A 27,121-nucleotide genomic window follows, 5' to 3' on the forward strand; every position below is an offset into this window, starting at 1 on the left:
CTGATCCTCTATTTTTTTAGTATCTTCTACTTATCCAATGGCCTCTTCTCCTTTTTCTGATTCCCCCACCTCCGCTCCTCTCGCCTTTACCCATTCTCACCCCATCCCCATCAAACTTTCCGATAATAACTTCCTTATCTGGCGCCAGCAAATTTTGGCCACCATCTCCGGCTACGGCCTTGAAGGATTTCTCACAGGCGACAATGTCGCTCCTTCTCCTATCGATGCATCTTCCTCTCTCCCCAATCCGGCCTTCTCGGCATGGCATCGTCAGGACCAATTGCTCTCCTGAATCATTCAAAGCTCACTTTCCGAGAGCGCAATGATTCTTGTTGTCGGACTCATGTCCAGCAAGGACATTTGGCAGGCTATTGAGGCCAATTATGCCAGCCAATCCAAGGCCAAAGTGATGCAGTACAAGCTCCTTCTCCAGACCTTCCGGAAGAATAATCTTTCCATGAGTGAGTATCTCAACAGAGTAAAATCATATTGTGATTTTCTTTGTGCTGCAGGCCACCGTGTTTCTCAGGATGATCATATCCTTCATGTCCTTGGTGGCCTCGGTCCTGAATATGATCCCGTCGTGGTCACTGTCACGTCCAAATCCGGTGACTGGTCTGTTCCTGATGTTACAGCTATTCTCTTAAGCTTTGAATCTCGCTTGGAGGCTGCTCGTTCTCCTTCTCTGAATGTCGACGGCTCTCAGCCCTCTGCCTACGTTGCTTACTCTCCCTCTCCTCGCAGAGATGGTAGCTCTGGTTCATCTGCTTCGCCTCATAACGATGGTCGGCCTCCGACCAGTTATCGCGGTGGTCGAGGTGGTCGTGGTCGTTGTCGCTTCTCCAACAATAGACTGACTTGCCAGGTCTGCCAAAAGCCCGGCCACTCTGCCGACCGTTGCTGGTACCGCTTTGACCAAGGCTTTACTCCTTCTGGTTCTTCTGGTTCAATTCTTGGCAGACCTCAGTTCGGAACTGCTCCAGCTCCTACTATGCTGCTGCCACCTTCGGCTAATCTCATTCAGTCAAGGCCTCCTCAAGGCTTTCAGCCTCCTCGGCAGCCTGCCCCTGTTCCTCTATCTGAGTTTAGCTATGAAAACTCATCTGTCTCCTCTTGGTACCCAGATTCCGGAGCTACCAACCATGTCTCCAATGATCTGTCCAATTTGAACATAGCTACTGAGTATCAAGGAGGTACATCTCTTCATCTTGGTAATGGATTTGGGATTGATATTGCTCACATTGGCAGCTCTAAATTTCTCTCCTCATCTCTTCCTAATTCTAAATCTCTTCTCCTGAGTAATCTCCTACATGTTCCTCAGATTTCAAAAAATCTCTTAAGTGTCTCCCAGTTTGCCTCTGACAATAATGTTTACTTTGAAGTCCACTCTAACTTTTGCCTTGTGAAAGATCAGGTCTCCCATCAAGTTCTTCTCAGAGGCACTCTTAAGGAAGGCCTTTATCACTTCTATCTGCACAAGCCTCCTCCACTACCAAATAAGCGCATCATCAGTGTTCCTGACTGCTCTCCATCTCATTCTGCTGGATCTCCTGCTGTTTATTCAGCTTCTGTTATTTCCTCTTTAGACATTTGGCACAAACGTCTTGGCCATAGTGCCTTTGATATGGTAGAAAAGCTGTAATATTCCTTATCATTCAATAAAGACTAGCATATTGTGTCATCCTTGTTGCATTGCCAAGAGTCATCGGCTTCCCTATCCCTCATCTTCCACTATATACACAGCTCCACTTCAGCTAATACATACTGATCTTTGGGGACCATCCCCAGTTAAATTCAGAAATGGTTTTTCATACTACATCACCTTCATTGATCAATTCACCAGATTCTCATGGATTTATCTTCTGAAAACTAAAAGTGAAGTAGAAGGTGTCTTCAAGCAGTTTAAAACCATGGTTGAAAATCAGCTTGATCACAAAATTAAAACTGTCCAAAGTGACTGGGGTGGGGAGTATAGAAGCCTTACTAAATACTTTCAAGAGGTTGGTATCCAACATCGGCTATCATGTCCTTATACTCCCCAACAAAATGGGCTTGTTGAAAGGAAACATAGGCATGTTGTGGAAATGAGCCTTGCCCTCCTTGCCCAATCTGGTCTTCCTACTTCATATTGGGATGATGCATTCACTTCAGCCATTTTCATAATAAACAGAATTCCCACCAAAACTCTACAATTCTCATCTCCTTAAGAACTTCTTTTCAAATCTAAGCCAAATTATCGTATCATGAAAGTGTTTGGTTGTCTTTGTTATCCCTTCATAAGACCATATAATCACAACAAGCTCGAATTCAGATCTTCTCCAGCCACATTCTTGGGTTACAGCAGCTCACATAAAGGCTACAAAGTTCTTCTTGCAAATGGGAAAGTTCTAGTCTCAAGAGATGTCATATTTGATGAATCTACTTTTCCTCATCTTCTGGCAGAACCTCCTACCTCTCTTATTCCTAATTCAAATGGCTATCCACCCCATTTTCCCATTCTCTCTCCCCCAGTGACTACTCCTAATAATTCACCTCACATCAGTCCCTCAACTTCTTCCCTCCCACCCTTGCACAGTGACTATACTCCTGATACTCCTGTCTCTGATCCTATCAATGTTCATGTCCTCTCTCCTATTACTGAGTCATTACACGTAGCTTCTCCCGTCTCTAATTCTTCCCATGACTCTTCCATTTCTGATTCTTCTCAATCTCCCACTTCCACATCTGCTACATCTCAATCTTCTGCTGGTACAACAATTTCCCCTCCTCAAAACATCAACTCTCACTCAATGGTCACAAGAGCTTAGGATGGTATTTTTAAGCCAAAAATTTTCCTTGTTCTCCTCCCTAGTTCCTTTCTTCCCAGATCAGCTGCTGCTGCACTTCTAATTCCAGTTTGGAAACAAGCCATGGTCGAGGAATTTCTGGCCTTGTTAAAAAATAAAACATGGATTCTAACTGTTCTTCCTCCTGGGAAGAATCTTGTTGGTTGTTCTTGGATTTTCAGGCTCAAGAAACATGCTGATGGTAGCATTGCTCGCCACAAAGCTCGCTTAGTAGCTCAAGGATTCTCACAGGAACCCGGTTTCGACTTTACTGAAACATTCAATCCAGTTGTGAAGCCCATAACAATCAGGATTATCCTTGCGCTTGCTGTATCTGCTTCTTGGAGTATTAAGCATTTGGATGTCAATAATGCTTTTCTTCACGGTGATCTCAACGAAGAAATATACATGAAGCAGCCTCTTGGTTTCGAACAAGGGGGTCCTCATCTCGTTTGTAAGCTAAACAAGGCTCTATATGGCTTGAAACAAGCCTCTCGCTCTTGGTTTCTCACTGTACAGTCAGCACTTTTATCTCTCGGTTTCTCTCAGTCAAAGGCTGATACATCGCTCTTCTTTCGAATCCGCAAATCAGAGACTGTTTATCTCCTGCTTTATGTCGACGATATGTTGATTACTGGTTCGTCATCCTCTGTTGTTGATCAGGTTATTGCAAGCTTAAGTTCTGGTTATTGCAAGCTTAAGTTCTAAGTTCTCTCTCAAAGACTTGGGCCAAGTCACTCACTTTCTTGGTGTCGAGGTTACTCGCACGACTGAGGGTCTTCACCTTAGTCAAGAAGCCTATATCAAAGATGTCCTTGACCGTGTTAAAATGCAGGATGCAAAGGGAACTCCAACTCCTATGCTAGCTAATCTTGAACTCTCCAAGGATGATGGTAATCCCATGGTTGATGGAAAATTATACAAAGGCTCTACAGTATGCTACATTAACTCATCCGGAAATCAGTTTCTCGGTTAATAAGGTAAGTCAATACATGGCTAACCCTTTGGATTCACATTGGAAAGCCGTGAAGCGTATATTGCGCTATCTGGCTAGCTCCATTGACTATGGCCTCCACATCAAAGCTTCAAACACATCTCTCACAACCTTCTCTGATTCGGATTGGGCTTCTGACATTGATGATCGTCGATCAGTTGGTGGTTATTGTGTTTTCTTTGGCAAAAACCTCATCTCCTGGTGTTCTAAAAAGCAACCAATTGTCTCCCGCTCAAGTACTGAGGCAGAATACCGAAGCCTCGCCCAAGCTGTCTGCGAGATCTCTTGGATTTCAAGTCTTCTTCATGAATTGCAGATTAAAGCACAATCTCCGTAGCCAGCAACCCTGTCCTCCATGCTCGATCAAAGCACATCGAATTGGATCCTAGAAAAGTTGATTGATATTCGTCACGTTCCATCCCTGGATCAAACGGCTGACATCTTCACTAAACCTCTTTCATATCAATTCTTCTCCAGACTCCGAAACAAACTGAGCATATGTTCGAAGTCCGCGCTCGAATTGAGGGGGGATGTTAGCTCACATAATCCATCTCACACATGTGCCACTTCCAATGATGATTCGATGGATGGCCAACGTGGAAAGCTTGCAGTATCTGTTCCAGATCATCACATCAAAATGGATAGAATTGACGATGCCAACTCATCTCTGAAAACCAACAATATTTTGCTGCAATCTTGTTAATAATATTCTGTATATATATCCCTTAGTTAGTTAGCATCTTTGTCTTTTAGTGATTGATAATATCTAGATCCTTCTTATGCTATGCATATATAGCTAATTATGTAGTCCTTGTAGACCATCTTTTTGAGTAATACAACAGTGAACTTTCTCCCATATTTCTTTTGCTATCAATATTCACCCGAAATTTGAAGGTCACGCCATTGCCCAAAGTAATTCCATCCGCGCAAAATTCGAAGAGGATGTTGAGGCGGAAGAAGCAGCCACTGCCGGCGATTCTGTATTCTAATTTCCTCTGGCAATCAGCAGCTTGCGATCGCGCAGAAACCAAAATTGTAAGATTTTCTTATGCATCATTTTATTTTACAATAATCTATTTCTGGTATTGAAAGTAATTTTTTTCAATGATGTCTCATCTCATTTGATGTTAGTGATGTTTGCTGAAATATGATAGTAGTATTAGTTTATAGGGAAATGATTTGATTTAAATGATGATATAGATTTAGTTATACTAGCAAGATACAAGAAATTATTAGTGAGAGGTCGGGATTTTGCACGCGTGTCGTAGGCGCGTGTCCCTTCCTATTCAACAAGATTTATAAGTTCCCACTTTCCAAAATACTATTAATTAGTATATGGTAAGTTAGGGTGTCGAACCCACGAGGAACGGTAGCATCCGTTATGTATTTCCACACTTAGAAGGGTTTTGGCGATGCCGCCACGCTCTAAATTGGGGGTGGGAACTGAACTACAAAATATAAATAACACTTAAGCTAAGATTGTAACTAAACATGCAAATAAAATACAATAAGAAGAAAGCAATTAAACTGAAACGCAGACTGGGCAAGTTGGTAAACTGGGCAACTTAGTAGTGGCAAAAATTAGAACTATTTCGGAAATAAAACAGAGCAGCAACTTGCATGAGCATCCTAAGTTCAGAAAGCAAAAGGAACTAAGTTAAAAGACTAAGGAAAATAACTAAGTGTTAGCTACTAAACTAAGTCTAGAAACTAGGATTGTGACCCTTAAAAGTGGCTAGACTAATTATTGAATCCTAAAAGCTAAACTAAATCAGATGTAAATGGAGGTTGAGTGCAGAAATTAACTAAGCTAAAAGGGCTGCCAAAAGTGAAAAGAAAGCATGTACTTGTTGTCTCCTAAACCTTATTACCCAAGGTGTAAAACCAATGGATAAAAGCATACAACTAATGGTCCTTTCACTTAACTTCTAAAAGCTGATATCTCTCCTAAATCTACACTAAGGCCACGAAAATTAAGTGAGAGGAATGACTACATGGCTGCTACATAATTAAAATGGCAAGAGAAACACAAGATCAACAAGTAAACTACCTAAACATGCATTGAAAACACCAAATGAAAAGCTGAAAATTAAAGCACTTAAACATTATAGAAAGAAGCTTCAAGAACTCTTAAACATGGTGAAGAGAAACTGATTTTAAAAGCTTGAAAAAGGTTTTAACTAAACAAGAACATAACCAACACTAGAACTAAACAACAAGTAAACCGGAAATCAAACAAGAACTAAACTTCAAAACACATTCAATACATAAACACTAAGAGCAATTACTACTTGAAATGAGCCTTTAAAACAAGTCCAACAACAACAACAACTAAGATTTAGAAAGGAGCAAAAGTACTATAAAGTTAAGAACAAGCTAACTAGAGAAAGCAAACACTACTACTAAATTACTACTACTTCAACCCATGGTGAATTAAAGATCTTGGCAGCCTTGAAGTTGAAATCTCTCTTCTTAAGGAAGAGAGAAAAGTTTCCTAGAGAGAGAAATAACTAAAACTAAACTAAAGCTAAAAATGATAAAGTGTCCAAATCTTTTTAATACATATATCCAATAAAAGATATTTTCCCTCTTTTTTTTACTCTCCAATGGCTGATATAGGCGTGTGTAGAAAGTGAGAATTGTCCTTGACAAATGTGTGGAAGTGGCTTTAGTCATTTTCCCGTCAGGTTCAAACTGGCCAGTCCATCAGCTTGGCCAGTTTGGGTCTTCTTTGCCTTCTTCCTTCACTTTCTTCCATTCCTTGTCATTTTACCCTCTTTCTTGCATGTTTTCCTCTCCATGCCTTCATTAAGCAGCTTTCCAACTTAATGCTCCATTCCCTGCCAAATAACATCTTTTTTCATGCAAATATTCAACATATAGTGCAAATAGTGATCAATTCCGAGTGACGAAAACTAGCCTATCAAACCTCCTCACACTTGGATCATACTTGTCCCAAGTATGTGGCTGGACTTTTCACTCAATTACTAGTTTAAGTCACTCCCCTCTACTTTTTACACACACACGCTAACTTAAACAAACACAAAATATAAAGACATTTACAAGACACAAACACACACAACGACATACACATGAAAGACATACCAAGCAAGTTGTACGAAAAGCGTAATGATACCCCCAAGAACCAAGCTCAAAACAGATTTTTAAAACAAAATTTTAAAAACATATTTTTCTTCATCGAACAATGTGGTTTCAACCGTCGGTCTCATCAAGATAGTTAAGCACATATCACAAGCAAAAGATTCACTCCCTTACCCTCTCAAACTGTAAGGACAATTCTCTCGATAATAATGATGAAAATGCAATCAAGGAGATATCACTTTATCACATGTAGCTCAAGAGGGTCTTGCACGGGATGTAATGGGGCTCTGGACCATTTAAATATTGTCGGTTAGATCCTAGGGGTCCTAAGCTAGTGAGTGTAGTACAACAAAAACTTGTGCTTATTCTCCAAAGGGGTACTTAGAAACTCCAAACACAATCACCCACAATCAAACCAAAAGTTAGAGATGCATTTAACTTTCTTCTTCTTCTTTTTTCTTTTTTCCTCTTCCTCTTCTTTTTCTTTTTCTTTGATCTACTTTCCCACTCTTTCCTTTGTCATTTCCATTTTCTCTTTGTTTTGCTTCCTTCTGTTTTTTTCTTTCTTTTTTTTCCTTTTCTTTTTCCTTCTTTTTTCTTCTTTTTTTTTTTCTTTTCATAACAGCCACTGTTTTTTTCTTTTTTTTTGGGTGTGGGGAGGCAGATTTGTTTGGATATTTACAAATGCTATCTCTTTTCAAAAAGTTGGTGATCATGTAGGAGCAATTAAGAACATTTATTTTGCACAAGAGGGAAACCATTTTCTAACTTAGAAAGAAATGTAGGCTCAAGGTTTCAAAGTGGCAACTAGGGGTAGCTCTTTTCGGTTGATGTAATCACAAAGAATAAGGCTCAATTTGGCTTTTCCTAGTGCCCTCTATCTATGCCATAGTGACCAAGCGATATCAACTATCATGCAATGCAATGTCATTCCACGCTCGAAAATATGTAGAAAGTGTTCTACTTTGAGGCTTTGAACCTTACCATTTGTGGGTTTTTATGCAAGTGATAGTGCTTCACATTTCCATCGTACTCAACTTCATTTAATCAAAACCACAAGTTCTTGAATAAATTTTTCAAAACAAAGCAAGTCATTTTTTTTTATACGATTCAACAAGTCAAAAATTTTTTTTTCTTTTATTTTGCTACGATTCAATAGGGGGATCATTACCAAATCATGCATCAAGGCTTGGGAAAAAGATAAAACACGACACTTTACAAAAACGGCACAATACAACACGACCAAACAACAAAACAAACCCCCTCCTCACACTTAGACCTTGCTTGCCCTTAAGCAAGTTTGGTTGAAATGTTGGAAAAGGAAACAAATCACATAAAACTTCAAAAACTAAGAACGACACACAAGAATCCAACCTCCTCACACTTGGGCATTGCTTGCTCGAGAACAAGTAGACCAAGTGTTTAGAGAAAGATTACTAACAACACATAACAATCACGAAGGCCGGCAAGGCCACAAAGCATGCATCAAGGCCGACAAGGCCACAATATATACAAAACAAGGCCGACAAGGCCACAATTACAAACACTTTAAAGCAAACACATACATCACACACATAACACATATATACAACAATTAAAAGAGAGGGATGGATAGAAATCACCTCCCCCGCACAAAGCGGGGGGTACGGGCTGATGTGGCAGGTGGTGGTAGAGCTGGTGCAGCTGCCTCCTTGGATTTCGATCCCAGGCTCGTGTGCTACGGCTCCTTCGGCTTCAGCTACTTTACCCACTGGGACATCCAGACTGCCTTGTTCAACAAACTGGGCAGGATACATGTGTTCTTCCAAAAAAATATCGTCAAATCTTGATTTCCAATCCTTCCAAGTAGACGCATTCAACTTCCTTTTAGGATCCCTGTAGAGTTTGGAACCCTTCTCTGAACTCATGTAAAATATGCAAACATCGGGACTTATACTCACGATATCGTCGGCCAAAGTCCAACCAATCAACTCTTTTTGCCTCTTTAAAACTTTGGTTAGCTCTTCTTCTTGGCTCTTTTCTAGGCTACTGATCGTGGTAATGGTCTCATGTTCTTCCAAATATTTCAGGCCACAAGGAAATGCATTCGACTCCAAATCAGGTGGGCGAATCTCCAATGGTAGCAATTTTTCTTTTTCTCTCGTGTTGGGCAGCTCATCCTGACTCGGTACTTCCATAGGGTTGGGCAGCTTACATCTCTCAGGCGGGTTTGTGTGATCCCTCTTCTTGCATCAAGTCATGATTTCAACTTCTATCTCCTCATCACTAAGCCCTTGAGTGCTAAACAACTTGCATTCACTAAGTTCTTCAATCTCAACTTTTTCGTCAATGGAAGGTAATGGATACATATCTTGCAAAAACTCAGCTTCAAGAAAGTTGGGACCCTTCAACTCTTTGATCAACTTCTCACCTTGGCCATTTCCCAGCTCACTATTGATGATATCGGAGACATGGTTGACGTTGGTGGCCGGCGGCTTGAACTCCAATTTAGGTGACCGAACTTCTAACGGTACCGATTCCCCATCTGCCCTTAGACTGAGCAGTTCGCTTGAATTAGGTAGCTTGCTGGTAGACTTTGCGTGCTCCAATTTGTTGCACCACTTCATGATGGCCTCTTCTGGTCTCAAAGGTATGGGTGTAGGCTCATCGGTTTGAATGATGATATTCTCTTCAATCTCTTCATCGCTATCCTCTTCATCTTCAAACCAAGGAGTCTCCTGACTTGGGCAGTGTGTTGCACTGGGCAATCTGGGCTCCTGTTCCAATGTTTCCCCTAGTCCGCTGTTTGAGTTATTGTTAAATGAAGCTTTCAACTCTTTCCTAGACCAAAAGGGAATCTGATTAAGGTTCTCCTTCCTCGGTAGTTGCACTTGAGCCGGCATTCCTCCACCATTCCCGCGCATATCATTGATGGAAGCCGCCAACTGTGTCATTTGGCATGCAAGATGATCAAGACTAATCATTTGCTCATATTGTTCATCTTGCATCTCATGCACCACATTGTAATTGGCTTGCAAATTGTTTTGCATGAGTTGTTTTGATGTGATTAGGTCCTCCATCATTTCTTCTAAGCACTTTGGTGGCATTGGCGGATGATTTGGTTGATATTGGTCGAATTCTTGTGGCTGGAAACACGGAGGGAAACCACTTTGATCCGGAGGCCAATAAACATGATTTTCATCTGACCCTTGGAAAGCTTGGTGATATACTTGTGGTGGTGGACCTTGATATTGTTGGTTTGGATTGGTCCATTCAAAATAGGAGTAATCACCCCAGCCATGATCGTAAGAGTCTGTGAAATGATCCATGAAGCCCTTTAATTTCGCACCACTCTCATCATTGTCTCTTGAATTGGTTTCCTCCAAACTTTCTGACACTTCAAACTGGACAACTTGAGGAACTGCCCTGCTTATCTTCTCAAACTGGCTTCCTCACGCAGCCTCTTCATCATCTTCTTAATTCCAATATCGGACAACAACCTCGGGGAAGAGGACCTGCTCATAAACTAAAAGAAAAAAGAAAGAAAAAAAAACAACAAACAAAAGGAAAACAAGTCAAAAGCTATATACAAGAAGTGTAGAAAAACATAACAAGACAACAACACCGTTCCCCGGCAACGGCGCCATTTGAGAGGTCGGGATTTTGCACGCGTGTCGTAGGCGCGTGTCCCTTCCTATTCAACAAGATTTATAAGTTCCCACTTTCCAAAATACTATTAATTAGTATATGGTAAGTTAGGGTGTCGAACCCACGAGGAACGGTAGCATCCGTTATGTATTTCCACACTTAGAAGGGTTTTGGCGATGCCGCCACGCTCTAAATTGGGGGTGGGAACTGAACTACAAAATATAAATAACACTTAAGCTAAGATTGTAACTAAACATGCAAATAAAATACAATAAGAAGAAAGCAATTAAACTGAAACGCAGACTGGGCAAGTTGGTAAACTGGGCAACTTAGTAGTGGCAAAAATTAGAACTATTTCGGAAATAAAACAGAGCAGCAACTTGCATGAGCATCCTAAGTTCAGAAAGCAAAAGGAACTAAGTTAAAAGACTAAGGAAAATAACTAAGTGTTAGCTACTAAACTAAGTCTAGAAACTAGGATTGTGACCCTTAAAAGTGGCTAGACTAATTATTGAATCCTAAAAGCTAAACTAAATCAGATGTAAATGGAGGTTGAGTGCAGAAATTAACTAAGCTAAAAGGGCTGCCAAAAGTGAAAAGAAAGCATGTACTTGTTGTCTCCTAAACCTTATTACCCAAGGTGTAAAACCAATGGATAAAAGCATACAACTAATGGTCCTTTCACTTAACTTCTAAAAGCTGATATCTCTCCTAAATCTACACTAAGGCCACGAAAATTAAGTGAGAGGAATGACTACATGGCTGCTACATAATTAAAATGGCAAGAGAAACACAAGATCAACAAGTAAACTACCTAAACATGCATTGAAAACACCAAATGAAAAGCTGAAAATTAAAGCACTTAAACATTATAGAAAGAAGCTTCAAGAACTCTTAAACATGGTGAAGAGAAACTGATTTTAAAAGCTTGAAAAAGGTTTTAACTAAACAAGAACATAACCAACACTAGAACTAAACAACAAGTAAACCGGAAATCAAACAAGAACTAAACTTCAAAACACATTCAATACATAAACACTAAGAGCAATTACTACTTGAAATGAGCCTTTAAAACAAGTCCAACAACAACAACAACTAAGATTTAGAAAGGAGCAAAAGTACTATAAAGTTAAGAACAAGCTAACTAGAGAAAGCAAACACTACTACTAAATTACTACTACTTCAACCCATGGTGAATTAAAGATCTTGGCAGCCTTGAAGTTGAAATCTCTCTTCTTAAGGAAGAGAGAAAAGTTTCCTAGAGAGAGAAATAACTAAAACTAAACTAAAGCTAAAAATGATAAAGTGTCCAAATCTTTTTAATACATATATCCAATAAAAGATATTTTCCCTCTTTTTTTTACTCTCCAATGGCTGATATAGGCGTGTGTAGAAAGTGAGAATTGTCCTTGACAAATGTGTGGAAGTGGCTTTAGTCATTTTCCCGTCAGGTTCAAACTTAGCAGTCCATCAGCTTGGCCAGTTTGGGTCTTCTTTGCCTTCTTCCTTCACTTTCTTCCATTCCTTGTCATTTTACCCTCTTTCTTGCATGTTTTCCTCTCCATGCCTTTCCAACTTAATGCTCCATTCCCTGCCAAATAACATCTTTTTTCATGCAAATATTCAACATATAGTGCAAATAGTGATCAATTCCGAGTGACGAAAACTAGCCTATCAATTAGAAAGAAAAAGGAAACAAATTGCATTATAGCAAAATCGAAGTAAGTTAAGCTAGATTGAACTTAAGAAAGAAGAAGGACTTGGAGGTATCGGAATCTCGACAGTTCCCTCATAGTTGGACGTAGCGAAGGATCATATTGCACACACCAAATCCCTATCTTCGCCATCCTCTCCACTTTCCTCTCCTCCACCATCTCATCCCCAACCAAACTCCCAATCTTCCTCGATAAATAACAGTCGTAAACCCATTCCTCAAGAATCGCCTCATCCTCATTCCTGCTCCAATCAACGCACTTCCTGCAGCATATGATCTCCAGCAGCATCACACCGAAGCTATACACATCTGCTTTCACTGTGATCGCCTGCTTCAGGTACCACTCCGGTGCAACATAGCCTTTAGTCCCTCTTATTCCACTATACGTATTAGTCTGATCTTGTTTCAGGAGCTTTGCCAGCCCGAAATCAGATATCTTAGCGCACCGCTTCTCGTCCATAAGTATGTTCTGTGGCTTTATATCACAGTGAACGATCTGTGCCTCACACTCTTGGTGCAGATATAGTATCCCTCTCGATATATCTCGAGCGATCTCCATCCGTTCCTCCCAGCTCAACCGTTTCTGTTGATTGAAAAGTATGTCAGCAAGGGAGCCGTTGCTCATGTACTCAAACACCAACAGTTTGTGGGCTCCATCGAGACAGTAACCAAGGAGCCGAACTAGGTTTCGGTGATACATCTTCCCAATCGTCTTCAGCTCTGTCTGGAACTCTCTCTCTCCTTGTGTGACTTCTTTCTCCAGTCTCTTCACTGCCACCATTTTCTGGCCATGCTGCAGAACCCCTTTGAACACTGTGCCGGATGCTCCTCTCCCCACCTCTTCCTTGAAGCCCTTTGTTGCTTCGGACAGATGCTCGAATGTGAATGCTTGAAGTGAAATGCCCTCGACAAAGTTAGCTCCATCGTCCTTATTGATCCTGTTGTAGTTCTTCTGTTTCTTGTGATGGAAGATCACAGAAATTGATAAGGCCAAGACGCCTATAGACATAAGCACAATGCCAGTGATGAGGAGGTCTATATGCCTCTCTTTCTTGCTGATTCCTTTATTGTCGGAATCGCCTCCCAAGTTAGGTAGCATGGTTGTACTGACACGAACGAAAACCATGTTTTAGTTTTCCGTAGACCTTCTACCGAATCTTAACGGAATCCTCTGCTTCTTGCATTGGCTGTCTTTAAAGAAGGCTGCTTCGCAGTTGCAGTCATTGAGGCATGCTTTGCTGCACTCTTCTTCACTCATCATCATATTCAAATTTCCATAAGAGTTATCCTCCCATTCGGTGTTTTCAACCTTTCTCATATCGTATTTCAATCTACCATCAATTTGGGGGCAGCCCTGCGCTTGGAAGTATCTAGAACATCCAGCTGTGTTGTTGCCGGGCTGAATGTAGACGAAACCGGGAAGACACTGACATTCCGGCTTATTATCCATAAGAATGCAGAAGGAGTTGTCTCCACAGAAACCTTTGGGATCACACTCGTTGAGCGTGGATGACCATCACCTGGTCATGGCAAGATTACCGAGAGACAGAGAGTAGATGCGGAAAATTCCTCCGACATCAAGCCTCATGAGATTGATCGGCCCCTGCGTAGGGAATCCACCACTGGATATATTCTTCAGAGGCAAACTACCGTTGACCAGATAAAGGCGGCCATCACTGTCAAGTTCTAGAGAGACATTACCACCTGCTCCGCTTGTTTGTGTGTTATAGTAAGCGTAAGGCGCTGAGCTCGGTGAGTCGACGGGATACTGCACAAGGTTTCCATCGCCCTGCATCGTCAGCTTGAAAATCCCTCTCCCGTAGTCGGTCTCGGAGGCACTGGAGAAGAGCTCTTTCCCCGATGTTAGTCGCTGGCTGGGGAGGAGGGTGTTGGTCGGGTGGTCGAAGCTCTGCCAGATGATTCTTGAATTTGAATCGTAGAGAACAAAGTTGCCGTTGTCGAGCATTGATGCCGACGCGATGGTTGTGGAGGGGCTGATGACCTCTACATCTGGGCCTTGCCTACGGCGGAGGATTAGCCGGCCCTCGGGGGATAGTAGCAGGGAGACGACATCGTCAGGGACAGTTGGATTGGTGTCCCTATTTGCTGTCCAGACTACGGTTTTGTCGGGAAGAAAGATGCCGACAGCGTAGCTGTTGACATGATGGGGGAAGAATCCGAAGGCGAACACACCGGAGGGGGAAAACCAGGTGGAGTTGGAGGTGGGTGTGTGTTACGATCCCCAAATCTTAGGTTTTCCCAATTAGTTAGTTATCTATTGATTCCCTATATCTTTCCATATATTATTTTCTTGTTTAGTAAGTTAAGGTTTAGTATTATAAATAGGGAAGAATGTAATTATTTTAGGGAGAGATCAATGAAGAATTATTTCACCAACAAACTTGCGTAATACTCTTGAAAATCTAATCACTGCCGACGGAGGAGAATCTCCGCGCTAGTTCGTTTCTTTCAGCCGCCGACCCCCATTGTTGAGGGCGCCGGATTGTTGTATTTCGTTCGTGTTGCAGATTGATCTTCGTTAAGGGAAGGAGTTCGTAACAAACACACTTTTACCCTAATATCCCTGCCGACGGAAGAGACTTCCGCGCCAGCCGTGAGAGTTGCCGCCGACCCCGAAGATTGGGGTGCCGGATCGTGTGTTCGTACGTAGAACGACTGGTTGTTCTTCGTTAAGGGAAGGAGTTCCTAACAAACTGGTGCTTTTATCTCGTGCTCATCCTCCATCCATGGATTCTGACGATGAAATCATTCCATCCCACATGTTCGATCGGATTATGGAACGCTTCGACAAATTGGAGTCGCGTATGGACGCGAACGCCCGGAGACTTGGGAAGCTTCAGCCACCACGCCATCCAAAGCCGCTATACTCGCAGCCCCATGCGCGCCAACCCTCTTATTGGGATCCCCTGCCGCACCGTGCAGCCCGAAGATACTCGTCTTATGATCAACCACGGCGCCCTACCTGCTGGGACCCACCACTATATCGACAGACGCCCTACACCGACTTGGATTCTTCATACGAACAGCCGAGGCAATACACGACCTCGAGTTTTAGGCACCCGCCCTATTCGTCGGACGTGCCCCCACGAAATCCCCATGTCGAGTATTACCAATGGCGGCACGAATACAAACCCTCGCGGTCTATACCACCGCAGCCACCACCAAGTCACCGCCGCTCGGCAGCGCAACTGCCTGCTGCGGCTGCACCGCCGCCGCCGAGGCAATCAGACGACCCACAGCAGTCAAGTCCGGCATCATCTTTAGAGCTGCTGCCCTACGCCTCATCAGGGGCTTACCGGCCCTTACAACCACCGCTCGTGACAGCTCCATTAGTGGCCGCTAATCCACATCCACAAGTTGTTGTCCCGAGTTCGTTGAACAAGGATGAGGACGAATTGTTAGATAATTTGCCATCCCCACCAGCCGTGTTCTCTCTGTCTTGCATCCCCAATTTTAGTAGAAAGAAAGAGACTTTGTTGGTGTTGGAGACAATCACAATTGTGAGATTGTTGTCTCCCCTAAGGATGCTACTCCAGCTGTGATGAAGGACCACACCCTTAGCTATAGGGACGTGGCAGAAGCTGGAGGAGTCAACAATGGATGATCTTTTGTCCTTTACCTGATTTGGATTTAGTCAGTTGCAGATGCTTTTAGGATTAGGAAAGCATGTATTCACATTCCTTCGATTAGCTATATAAAGGCTATGAATTGTAGAAATATTTGGGCATATATATTATCAAAGAAACAAACCAGAGCTCTCTGAATTGAGCAACACAGCTATTGTCTTTTCATTATGTTCATTTCTAGTTTCTTTCATGGTATCAGAGCAGGAGATTAATCCTGGCTCTGACCATCGTTTATTTCTTTTAAACCTTTGAAAATGGCAGAATCTACTGATTCAAATGCTACAAATTTTTCTTCACCACCACAATCTGCCTTTCCATCTCTGTCACAAATTCCACCATTGTCCGTCAAGTTGACTGCAACAAATTTCCTAATGTGGCAGCAGCAAGTTGAAGCGGCTGTATGGGGTTATGGCCTAGAGTCATATCTCGAAGAAGGGGAGGATCCTCCACCTCGAACCATTGTTGGACCTGTTGAAGGTACCATCGTTCCGAATCCAGCCTTTCTGACTTGGCGAAGGCAAGATCAAAGACTAGTTGGATGGCTTCTCTCTTCACTCTCAGAGAGCACACTTGTTCTGGTTGTAGGACTGAAAACAGCCCGTGATATCTGGAAGACTCTCGAAGTCAATTTTGCAAGCCGCTCTACAGCAAAGATGCTGCAATATAAGCAGCAGATCCACAACTTGAAAAAGGATTCACTTCCTATGAGTGAATATCTTAACAAGATGAAGTCTTACTTCGATCTTCTGGTATCCACTGGATGCAAAATCCCTGTTGCAGAACAGATCTTGCACATTCTTGGAGGTCTGGAGCAAGACTATGATCCAGTCGTGTGCTCTATCTCTTCAAGAACGGAACCATGGACGGTCCCAGATGTTTGTGCTTTGTTGCACAGTTTTGAGGCAAGAATGGAGAGCACTAGAAATCCAGGAGGAAGCACTGAAGGTTCTCAACCAACTCTGAATCTGGTGCAGCAATCCAGTCAGAAGAAAGATCCATCATTTCCTAACAATGGTGGAAGAGGAAATTTCAAGAGCTTTAGAGGGGGAAGAGGCTCAGGAAGAGGTTTTGGTAGAGGCAAGATCATCTGCCAACTGTGTGAAAAGCCTGGGCATAGTGCAAACAAGTGTTGGTATCGTTTTAAACAAAGTTTTGCTCCTGCTCAAGGGCAAACTTCACGAGGACCTCCACAACAGTCCTACTCCAACCAGCAATTCCAGCAGCCATATTCTAATCCTTCGGCACACATGGTGCAAGCAAGAGCCAACTTAGCTCCTATTCCTCAGTCACTGGGCAGCGCCTCAGAGTACAGTTATGATGGAAGTGGTTCCAGCTGCTGGTACCCTGACTCAGGAGCCACGAACCATGTCTCCAATGATCTAAGTAATCTCAACATCAGTGCCTAATACACAGGGGGTAAGCAACTAGTCCTTGGTAACGGTGTTGGTGTTAAAATTGCTAATATTGGTGAAACTCATCTTGATTCTGTTTCTTCTTCCACCACTAGAAAGCTTCTTCTTAAAAACCTTCTTCATGTACCAAACATCACCAAAAACCTCTTAAGTGTCTCACAATTTGCAAAAGACAATGATGTATTTTTTGAATTTCACCCGACTCTTTGTTTTGTTAAGGATCGTCTATCCAAGGAAATCGTTCTCAAGGGAACACTTGACAACGGCCTTTATCAGTTCATTGTTCATCATCCTTCAATCAAGAGAAGCCATAGCTCCAACTCGTCACCCCCTACTGTCTACAATCAAGCAGCAAGTGCACCTACTGTGTTCTCTGCAAATGTCACTCCTACTGTTTTTTCTTGTTCTAGCAGCATTCCTAACTCATGTTCTAGTTTAGATCTTGATATATGGCATAGAAGGCTAGGACATCCCACCTTTGATGTTGTCAAAGCTGCTCTAAACAGATGTAATGTCCCATACAAATCAATGAAATCTACTTCTTTATGCCATTCTTGTTGTGTCTCAAAGGCGCATAGACTTCCTTACTCCCTTTCTCAATCTGTGCACAATTCTCCTTTTGAGCTCATACATAGTGACCTTTGGGGTCCTTCCCCAATTGTGTCAAGAAATGGATTCCTCTATTATGTTTCATTTGTTGATCATTTCAGTCGATTTACTTGGATTTTTCTGTTGAAACACAAAAGTGATGTCTTATCTATTTTTCAACAATTCAAAGTCATGATTGAAAACTTGTTTTCATCCAAAATCAAGATACTTCAGTCCTCCGACTGGGGAGGGGAATTCCAGGCCTTAACATCCTTTCTCAAAGAATCTGGTATCATGCATAGAGTTTCATGTCCACACACCCCCCAACAAAATGGTTTGGCAGAACGAAAACATAGGCACATAGTTGAAACTGGTCTTTCACTTCTGTCTCAAGCTTCTCTCCCTCACAAGTTTTGGGATGATGCTTTTGTTACAGCCACACACCTAATTAATCTTCTGCCAACCAAAACTCTCCATCATATCTCCCCATTTGAAAAATTACACAAAGCAAAACCAGATTACACTACTCTTAAGGTCTTTGGATGCCTTTGCTATCCATTCATTCGTCCCTATAACAAGCATAAACTCCTTTACAGATCCGATAGAGCCACTTTTCTTGGATATAGCCAAGCTCACAAAGGCTACAAAGCTCTTCTTCCTGGGGGTAAAATTATTGTTACAAGAGATATTGTGTTTGATGAAAATGTTTTTCCTTTTCAATCCTCTGTTTCTGCCTCAGTTCCTCTTCCATATGTCAGTCCTAATGCTCCTCATCACATACCTATCATTCCTTCTCCTGCTATCTCACATGACTTTGCTTCACCTGTCAACACCATTTCCCACAATGCAGCTGCACACTCCAACTCACAACCACCAATAACAACACCACCTCACACTCATGCTTTATGTTCACCACCCACAAATGCTCCTGATCACTCTTTATCATCCTCTGACTCATCATCATCAACTGATCATTTTTTGGATCCTCATACTTCTGACAATCACCCTGTGCCCTCACAGCCTCCCTTACTCCCCTCACATACCATGATCACAAGATCCAAGGCTGGGATATTTAAGCCTAAGGCTTTCTCTCTCGCCATGTCTCCTTATCTCGTTCCAAAATCTGCCCTTGAAGCCATCCTTATACCTATTTGGAAGGCAGCCATGTTATCTGAATTCTTAGCTCTTCTAAGAAATCGTACTTGGATTCTCACCACTCTTCCTCCGGGGAAGAATCTGATTGGGTGTACTTGGATATTTAAGCTCAAACTTCGCATTGATGGTTCTATAGCTAGGCATAAAGCCAGATTGGTGGCTCAAGGCTTCTCACAACAGCCTGGATTTGACTTCAATGAGACATTTAGCCCGGTTGTTAAGCCCACCACAGTCAGATTAATTCTCAGTCTTGCTGTCTCCAGAGGCTGGTCAGTCCTTCACTTGGATGTGAACAATGCCTTTCTTAATGGCACCCTTGAGCAAGATATATATATGAGACAACCACCAGGTTTTGAACAAGGAGGTCCACACATGGTTTGCAAACTTAACAAGGCAATTTATGGTTTGAAGCAAGCCTCACGGGCATGGTTTTTCACTGTGCATACAGTGCTTATTTCTCTTGGATTTTCTCAATCAAGAGCAGATGCTTCTCTATTTTTCAGGCACAAAGGGGATGAAGTCATTTATCTACTCATTTATGTTGACGACATGTTGGTTACTAGAAATTCTCCAACCTCTATCAAGGCTGTCATCTCTCAACTCAATGCTCACTTTTCTTTAAAAGATCTTGGGGAGGTAAGTCTTTTCCTTGGTGTAGAAGTTATAAAAACAGAGAAGGGCCTTCATCTTTGTCAAAGCACTTACATAAAAGATCTATTAAAGAAAGTTAACATGGTTGGAGCTAATGGATGCCCTACACCTATGGTGTCTAACTGTGAGTTAAGCAAGACAACTGGTGAGCCATTATCTGATCCAAAGCTCTATAGGAGCACTGTTGGAGCATTACAATATGCAGCTATAACCAGGCCTGACATCAATTTCACAGTCAACAAAGTGAGCCAATACATGGCTTTTCCTCTTGATACACATTGGAGGGCAGTAAAAAGGATTTTGAGGTATCTTTCTGGGACTATTGATTATGGCATACACATTCAAGCTTCAAATGGAAGAATAATGGCTTTCTCCGACTCTGATTGGGCTGCAGATTTGGATGATAGAAGATCCACAAGCGGGTACTGCACTTATTATGGTAACAATCTCATATCATGGTGTGCCAAGAAAAGAAACAGTCAGTTGTGGCTAGATCAAATACTGAAGCTGAATATAGAAGTCTAGCGCATACGGCTTCAGAGATTACTTGGTTGAATTCGCTGCTTGCTAAGTTGAAAGTTAAGAAGGAGGGAAGTTCAGTTTTGTGGGTCGATAATTTGAGTGCTATTGCTCTAGCATCTAATCCCGTCTTACACGCTAGAACAAAACACATTGAAATTGATGTGCATTTTGTCCGCGACAAAGTTTTGGCAAAAGAAATTGAACTACGGCATGTTCCTTCTTCAAACCAAGTAGCAGATATTCTTACCAAGCCGCTTAGCAAGCAATCCTTCGTTAAATTGTGGAGCAAGCTCGGTGTTGTTTCGCAATCTGCACTCGCATTGCGGGGGCGTGTTGGAGACAATCACAATTGTGAGATTGTTGTCTCCCCTAAGGATGCTACTCCAGCTGTGATGAAGGACCACACCCTTAGCTATAGGGACGTGGCAGAAGCTGGAGGAGTCAACAATGGATGATCTTTTGTCCTTTACCTGATTTGGATTTAGTCAGTTGCAGATGCTTTTAGGATTAGGAAAGCATGTATTCACATTCCTTCGATTAGCTATATAAAGGCTATGAATTGTAGAAATATTTGGGCATATATATTATCAAAGAAACAAACCAGAGCTCTCTGAATTGAGCAACACAGCTATTGTCTTTTCATTATGTTCATTTCTAGTTTCTTTCAGTTGGAAGATGGCGTTGCGAGAGAGAGGAAAACCGTAGAAGAAGAGAAATCGCCTGCGGTCATGAAGGAAACAAATCTACTCAATGGTGATGAGCATGGTTTGATGGATGAAGTTGTGAATTGCCTTCACGAAGTATCGTATCCGTCAGTCATGGTCTGTGCACTCACATGTGCGGTATCAGATATTTCTAGGGAGCTAGCAGGCAGAGAAAAAGATGTTGTGTGGCATGAGAGTATTGTTCAAATCGGATGGACAGAAAATGCCAAAGGACCGACAGGATTAGTTGTGGGTAAAGGTGGTGCAGTTAGTGATATATTTAAGATGAACAAACTGATCCCATTGTGTGCATTCGATCCTGATATATGTGTTAGTTTTAGCATACAAAATTGTGAATTTCTTGCTAAGCAATTGGCAGAAATGGATCTACGTGATGAGAATGAGAAACTGCACATTGACAATGTTTTCTGGAATGCTATGAATATGCTGTCAGATGATAAGGAGTTGCCACATGAGGGATTTATCAAGTGTTTGTTTGCCAGAGAGACTTGTAGCCTCTGGCTAAACATGCCATCAAAACCCGTTCTCTTCACTAATGCTCAGAAATTTGAAGGAGATGATGGGAGACATTTGCCTATTTGGTCTTCGTTCGATCCAGGAGGAGAAGCCTCGCCGAAGTTGTTGCTTTCAATTGTCATCGTTGCTTCGTGGTTCCCACCTTGAGGACAAGGTGAATTTCAACCGTGGGGGAGTTGTTACGATCCCCAAATCTTAGGTTTTCCCAATTAGTTAGTTATCTATTGATTCCCTATATCTTTCCATATATTATTTTCTTGTTTAGTAAGTTAAGGTTTAGTATTATAAATAGGGAAGAATGTAATTATTTTAGGGAGAGATCAATGAAGAATTATTTCACCAACAAACTTGCGTAATACTCTTGAAAATCTAATCACTGTCGACGGAGGAGAATCTCCGCGCTAGTTCGTTTCTTTCAGCCGCCGACCCCCATTGTTGAGGGCGCCGGATTGTTGTATTTCGTTCGTGTTGCAGATTGATCTTCGTTAAGGGAAGGAGTTCGTAACAAACACACTTTTACCCTAATATCGCTGCCGACGGAAGAGACTTCCGCGCCAGCCGTGAGAGTTGCCGCCGACCCCGAAGATTGGGGCGCCAGATCGTGTGTTCGTACGTAGAACGACTGGTTGTTCTTCGTTAAGGGAAGGAGTTCCTAACAGTGTGAGGGAAGAGCCTACGGTGATGTTGGATGATCTTGTTTGGGCTTCTGCTGCTGTAGAAACGAGGAGGAGAAATAAGATTGTGAGGGTGGACATTTCTGTGTATTGCTTTGTTGCCTTCTCTTACTTGTCTCTTTAACGAGGATATTGCATTGACTTGACTCCCTTTTAAACATTATTTATTTATAAATAGTTTAGTAGTAATTGATATTTAAATAGGGTTGATGACTCTACATTCTACAAAGAAAAGAAATTACTCCCTCCGTCCGCGAATAGGAGTCCCGGTTGCCATTTTCATCCGTCCGCCATTAGGAGTCCCGGTTAGACATTTTATCTTGGGAGTATAAAAATGACCCCACTTTTCCCTTAATTTAGAAGCTGCAATTAATTTTAATCCACTTTGACTGCAATTTCTCACTCTCTCTCTTAATGTTAGATTTCATTATTCCAAAGAGTAAAACAAATAATAATATAAATGGGTCCCACATTCCACTATCACACACTTAAATTATTACACTCAAACTTTTCTTAAAACTCGCACCCAACTCAACCGGAACTCCTATTCGCGGACGGAGGGAGTACATGATTAAAAAAATTCTGTAATTGAAATAATTGAAATTCTTAAACCCTAAGTAAAAATGGGGAAAGACTTATTTATAGGTGAAAAATAAGGATAAAATTATTAAAAAATAGTAGTAATTAAAAACTGATTTTTTATCCGTACTAAAGGAATTTGCTTGCTTTACGCGTTTTTTCAGTAGTAAAGGAATTTGAAAAAAATGACACACGTATTTAGTTGGGTCCTGCGACAAACTTAGGGTCTATTTGAATGGACTTTTTTTATGTTAGTCAAACTGACTACACTACATTCCACAAATTTGACTTGGTCTTTAACAAATTTCCACAGAAATTTTGAACGGCTTGACATGGAGCATGGTTTTATATGAACACACACCTGCCAATAAAAGCTTTATTTAAAAAAAAATGATTTGCTTGTTCATACATTTTGTGAAAGATAATAGCGTATTCTCAATTTGTATATCTACTATATGCAAATCTGTTTTACTAAGTTCTCTAATTCATAATTTCTGTTTCATTTAGTACTTCTTTGATAATTTGAAATTTTTTGTTATGTAATGAATCTGGTTTTGTTGGGAAAGAGTGTAATTAATAGAGGAAAACTTAAATTAATCTATTTTTATGAAGTAAAGATTAATTCTAATCATAAAACTAGAAATATAATAATCATATCCACCCTAACCTGAAATACCCTTTTATATTTTTATTTTACTAATTATAAAAAATCCAAAAATCTAAATTCGACTAAAAAGATTAAAATCTAATTTTCTATTTTTTAAAAAACTTAAAAATCTTGTGTCTTGTAACGTCTAATTTCAACTCCTGAGGGGCTGATGACGGAATTTCCAACGGCGTTGTGTTTCACAATGGTAGTTTCCACTACGGCTTGGCCTAGTGTATATCCTCATTTTGTTTAGGGTTGGGAAATCCATGGTGGTCTTTGTTCGTTCTTGACAAATCCATGGTGGTCTTTGTTACAAACTCTAATTCTCACATCGGTTGAGAAAGACAACTCGTGTAGGCTTGTGGATCATATATGTTCTTTTTCCGTATATCTATAATCTCGGTAATAAAATTATTACGCTAGCTTATTTCACGCACAAGACATCCAACAACGTTATTCGCTTTAAAATTACAATACGAATCAAAGCTCATTCCACTCACCAAAAAGTTTGAAGATCCCTATTGGGAAAAAAGAACAAAACATTGACAGACTAATGGCAGGAAATGAAAGCCGCAGCCTCCTTAACACACTCTAACAACTTATTCAAACTCATTTCACTCATAACACACTCAAACAAATTATTCAAATTCGTATCAAAACCAACTGGGTTATTAGTTTGCATACCGTGTACGCTTGAAACTAGATAGAACTCAAGAAAGAAGTAGGACTTGGAGGTATCGGAATCTCGACAGTTCCCTCCAACATTAGCAGAACGTTCTTCATAGTTGGACGCAGCGACGGATCATATTGCACGCACCATATCCCTATCTTCACCATCCTCTCCACTTTCTTCTCCTCCACCATTTCACCCCCCACGAGATTTCCAATCATCCTCGATGAATAACAGTCGTAAACCCAATCCTCGAGAATGGCCTCATCCTCACTCTTGCTCCAATCAACACACTTCCTACAACATATGATCTCCAGCAGCATCACTCCGAAGCTATAAACATCTGCTTTCACCGTGATCGCCTGCTTTTGGTACCACTCTGGCGCTACATAGCCCTTAGTCCCTCTTATCTCAGTATACGTATTAGTCTGATCTTGCTTTAGGAGCTTCGCCAGCCCAAAGTCCGGTATCTTAGCGCACCATTTGTCATCCATGAGTATGTTCTGAGGCTTTATATCACAGTGAATGATCTGCGTCTCACACTCATGGTGCAGATACAATATCCCCCTCGATATATCTCGAGCGATCTCAATCCTTTCCTCCTAGCTCGGCCGTTTCTCTTGATTGAAAAGTATGTCCGCCAGGGATCCGTTGCTCATGTACTCAAACACCAACAGCTTGTTGTCTCCATTAAAGCAGTAACCTAGGAGCCGGACTAGGTTCCGGTGATACATCTTCCCAATCGTCTTCAACTCTGTCTGGAACTCCATCTCTCCTTTTGTGAATTCTTTCTCCAACCTCTTAACTGCCACCATTTTCTGCTGCATAACACCTTTGAAAACTGTGCCAGATGCTCCTCTCCCCAGCTCTTCCTTGAAGCCGTTTGTTGCTTCGGACAGATGCTCAAATGTGAACACTTGCAGTGAAAGGCCCTCGACAAAGTTATCTCCATTTTCCTTACCGATCTTGTAGTATTTCTTCCGTTTCTGGCGAACAAAGATCACAGAAATTGACAATGCCAAGATGCCTATAGACATGAGCCAATTCCGATGACGAGGATGTCCATACGCTGCTCTTTCTTGATGATTCCTTTACGGTCGGAATCGCCTCCAATGTCGGGTAGCATGTTTGTGCCAAAGCGAATGAGAGCCATGTTTGAGTCTTGTAGAGACCTTCTCCCGAATCTTAACGGAAGCTTCTGCTTTTGGCAGCTGTTATCTTTGAAGAAGGCTGCTTCACAGTTGCAGTCATCAAGGCATGCTTTGCTGCATTCTTCTTCACTCGTCATCATTTGTAAGATCTCATAAGTGCTATCCTCCCAAACGGTGTTTTTGACTGTTCTCATATCATACTTCAGTCTATTGTCTGTTTTGGAACAGCCCTGCGCCGAGAAGTTTCTCGAACAGCCGGCTTTGTGGTTTCCGGACTGAGCGAAGAAGAAACCGGGAAGACACTGACAATCCGGCTTATTATCAAACAGAATGCAGAAGGCGTTGATTCCGCAGACACCTTTAGGAACACACTCGTCCTCCGTATAGGACCATCTCCTGGTCAAGTTGAGATCACCAAGAGACAGAGAGTAGATGCGGAAGATTCCTCCGACGTCGAGCCTCATGAAATTGATGTATCCTTCCGTAGGGAGTCGACCATTGGTTATATTCCGCAGAGGCAAGCTACCATTGAGCTGATAAAGGCGGCCGTCGCTGTCGAGGTGGAGAGAGACGTTAACTGCTCCGTCTGGCTTTTGAACATAGTAAGCGTATGGATCTATGTCCGGTGTGTTGATAGGATACTGCACGAGGAATCCATCGGTCTGCATCTTCAGCCTGAAAATCCCTCTTCCGTAGTCGGTCTCGGAGGCGCTGGAGAAGATCTCTTGCCCATTAGAGATGCGCTGGCCGGGGAGAAGGGTGCTGGTCGGGTTGTCGAAGCTTTGCCAGATGATTCTTGAATCGGAATCATAGAGAACAAAGTTGCCGTTGTCATGCATTGATGCCAAGGCGATGGTTGCGGATAGGCTGATGACGTTTATGTCTTGGCCTTGTCTCCGGCGGAGGACTAGCCGGCCCTCGGGGGATAGTAGAAGGGAGACGGTGTCATTGGGGATGGTTGGATTGGTGTCCCTATTCGCTGTCCAGACGACGGTTTTGTCGGGAAGAAAGATGCCAACAGCGTAGCTGTTGACTTGTTGGGGGAAGAATCCGAAGGCGTAGACGCCGGAGGGGGAAGGCCATGTGGAGTTGGAGGTGAGTGTGAGGTTAGAGCCTAAGGTGATGTTGGATGATCTTCTTTGAGCTTCTGCTGCTGTGGAAATGAGAAGGAGAAACAAGATTGTGACGATGGACATTGTTGTTTGTTTGAGTATGGGTTTGATGATGCTCTTATCACTTTATAGAGGATATTGCATGAACTTGACCATCCTATATTAACCAGTACTTTTATTTATCTGTGAACAGTAGGTATTGGTTTAGTCTAGTCAAGACATACCAAGATGGTATTATGACATCATTGACACAATTATATATGCTTCCAAGTTCATATACACATATACCAGTATATAACGTATAGATGTATTTTTATGAATAAAAGTTGTTTTCGTAATTAAATCGCTATTAGTTTTGCTCATTACTTTTGTTGAAATAAAACATTCTATTTCTTTTTGATTTTATTTAGTAAATTATATCTTAATGCAATTCATTGATATCGACTTAATTTTATTAATTTTTAGTATATGATATTAGGGTCCTATTCTAATGCTTTTAGCACCTTAATCCAAAATCAAGACTAAATCTCCACCCTTGGATTTTAAAATGAGTGGATGAGATTAAAGCTCACAAAATCTCAATAAATAGTAGACAAAATATCAACAAAAGGGTAATATCGTCATTATGTTATCATATGATAATTTTCGTGAGTGTTTTTTTATATCAACATTGTGTATTACAAATATCAACAATATGACATTAGAATATCAACACATTTTTATTGAGATTGGACATGCATAATATTGAGATTTTGCCTACAATATATTGAGATTTTTTGTTGCATTTGTTGAAAATAGCTACTTATCA

General features: G+C 41.6%; 2 protein-coding genes and 2 pseudogenes across 2 annotated transcripts; all 4 read right to left on the reverse strand.

The window, feature by feature from the left end:
- Positions 1-8,357: 8,357 nt before the first annotated feature.
- LOC148932145 (uncharacterized) lies at positions 8,358-10,349 on the reverse strand (annotated as a pseudogene).
- Positions 10,350-12,290: 1,941 nt separating this feature from the next.
- LOC125188369 (G-type lectin S-receptor-like serine/threonine-protein kinase RLK1) lies at positions 12,291-14,485 on the reverse strand. Its single transcript, XM_089065008.1, has one exon. It carries the CDS (start codon positions 13,386-13,388, stop codon positions 12,291-12,293), a length of 1,098 nt encoding a protein of 365 aa, XP_088921134.1. The 5' UTR covers positions 13,389-14,485.
- On the reverse strand, positions 13,392-14,228 carry LOC148932146 (G-type lectin S-receptor-like serine/threonine-protein kinase LECRK3). The gene is made up of 2 exons (XM_089065009.1): positions 13,802-14,228; positions 13,392-13,744 (listed from the first exon to the last, which is right to left on the reverse strand). The coding sequence occupies exons 1-2, from the start codon at positions 14,226-14,228 to the stop codon at positions 13,392-13,394; spliced, it is 780 nt and encodes a 259-aa protein (XP_088921135.1).
- Positions 14,486-24,051: 9,566 nt separating the features above from the next.
- On the reverse strand, positions 24,052-26,418 carry LOC148932147 (G-type lectin S-receptor-like serine/threonine-protein kinase LECRK3; annotated as a pseudogene).
- Between the last annotated feature and the right edge of the window lie 703 nt (positions 26,419-27,121).

The sequence above is a fragment of the Salvia hispanica genome, chromosome 2 (assembly GCF_029641045.1).
Source record: "Salvia hispanica isolate PSC_SH4W2 chromosome 2, Shi_PSC_v1, whole genome shotgun sequence".
Taxonomy (NCBI): domain Eukaryota; kingdom Viridiplantae; phylum Streptophyta; class Magnoliopsida; order Lamiales; family Lamiaceae; genus Salvia; species Salvia hispanica.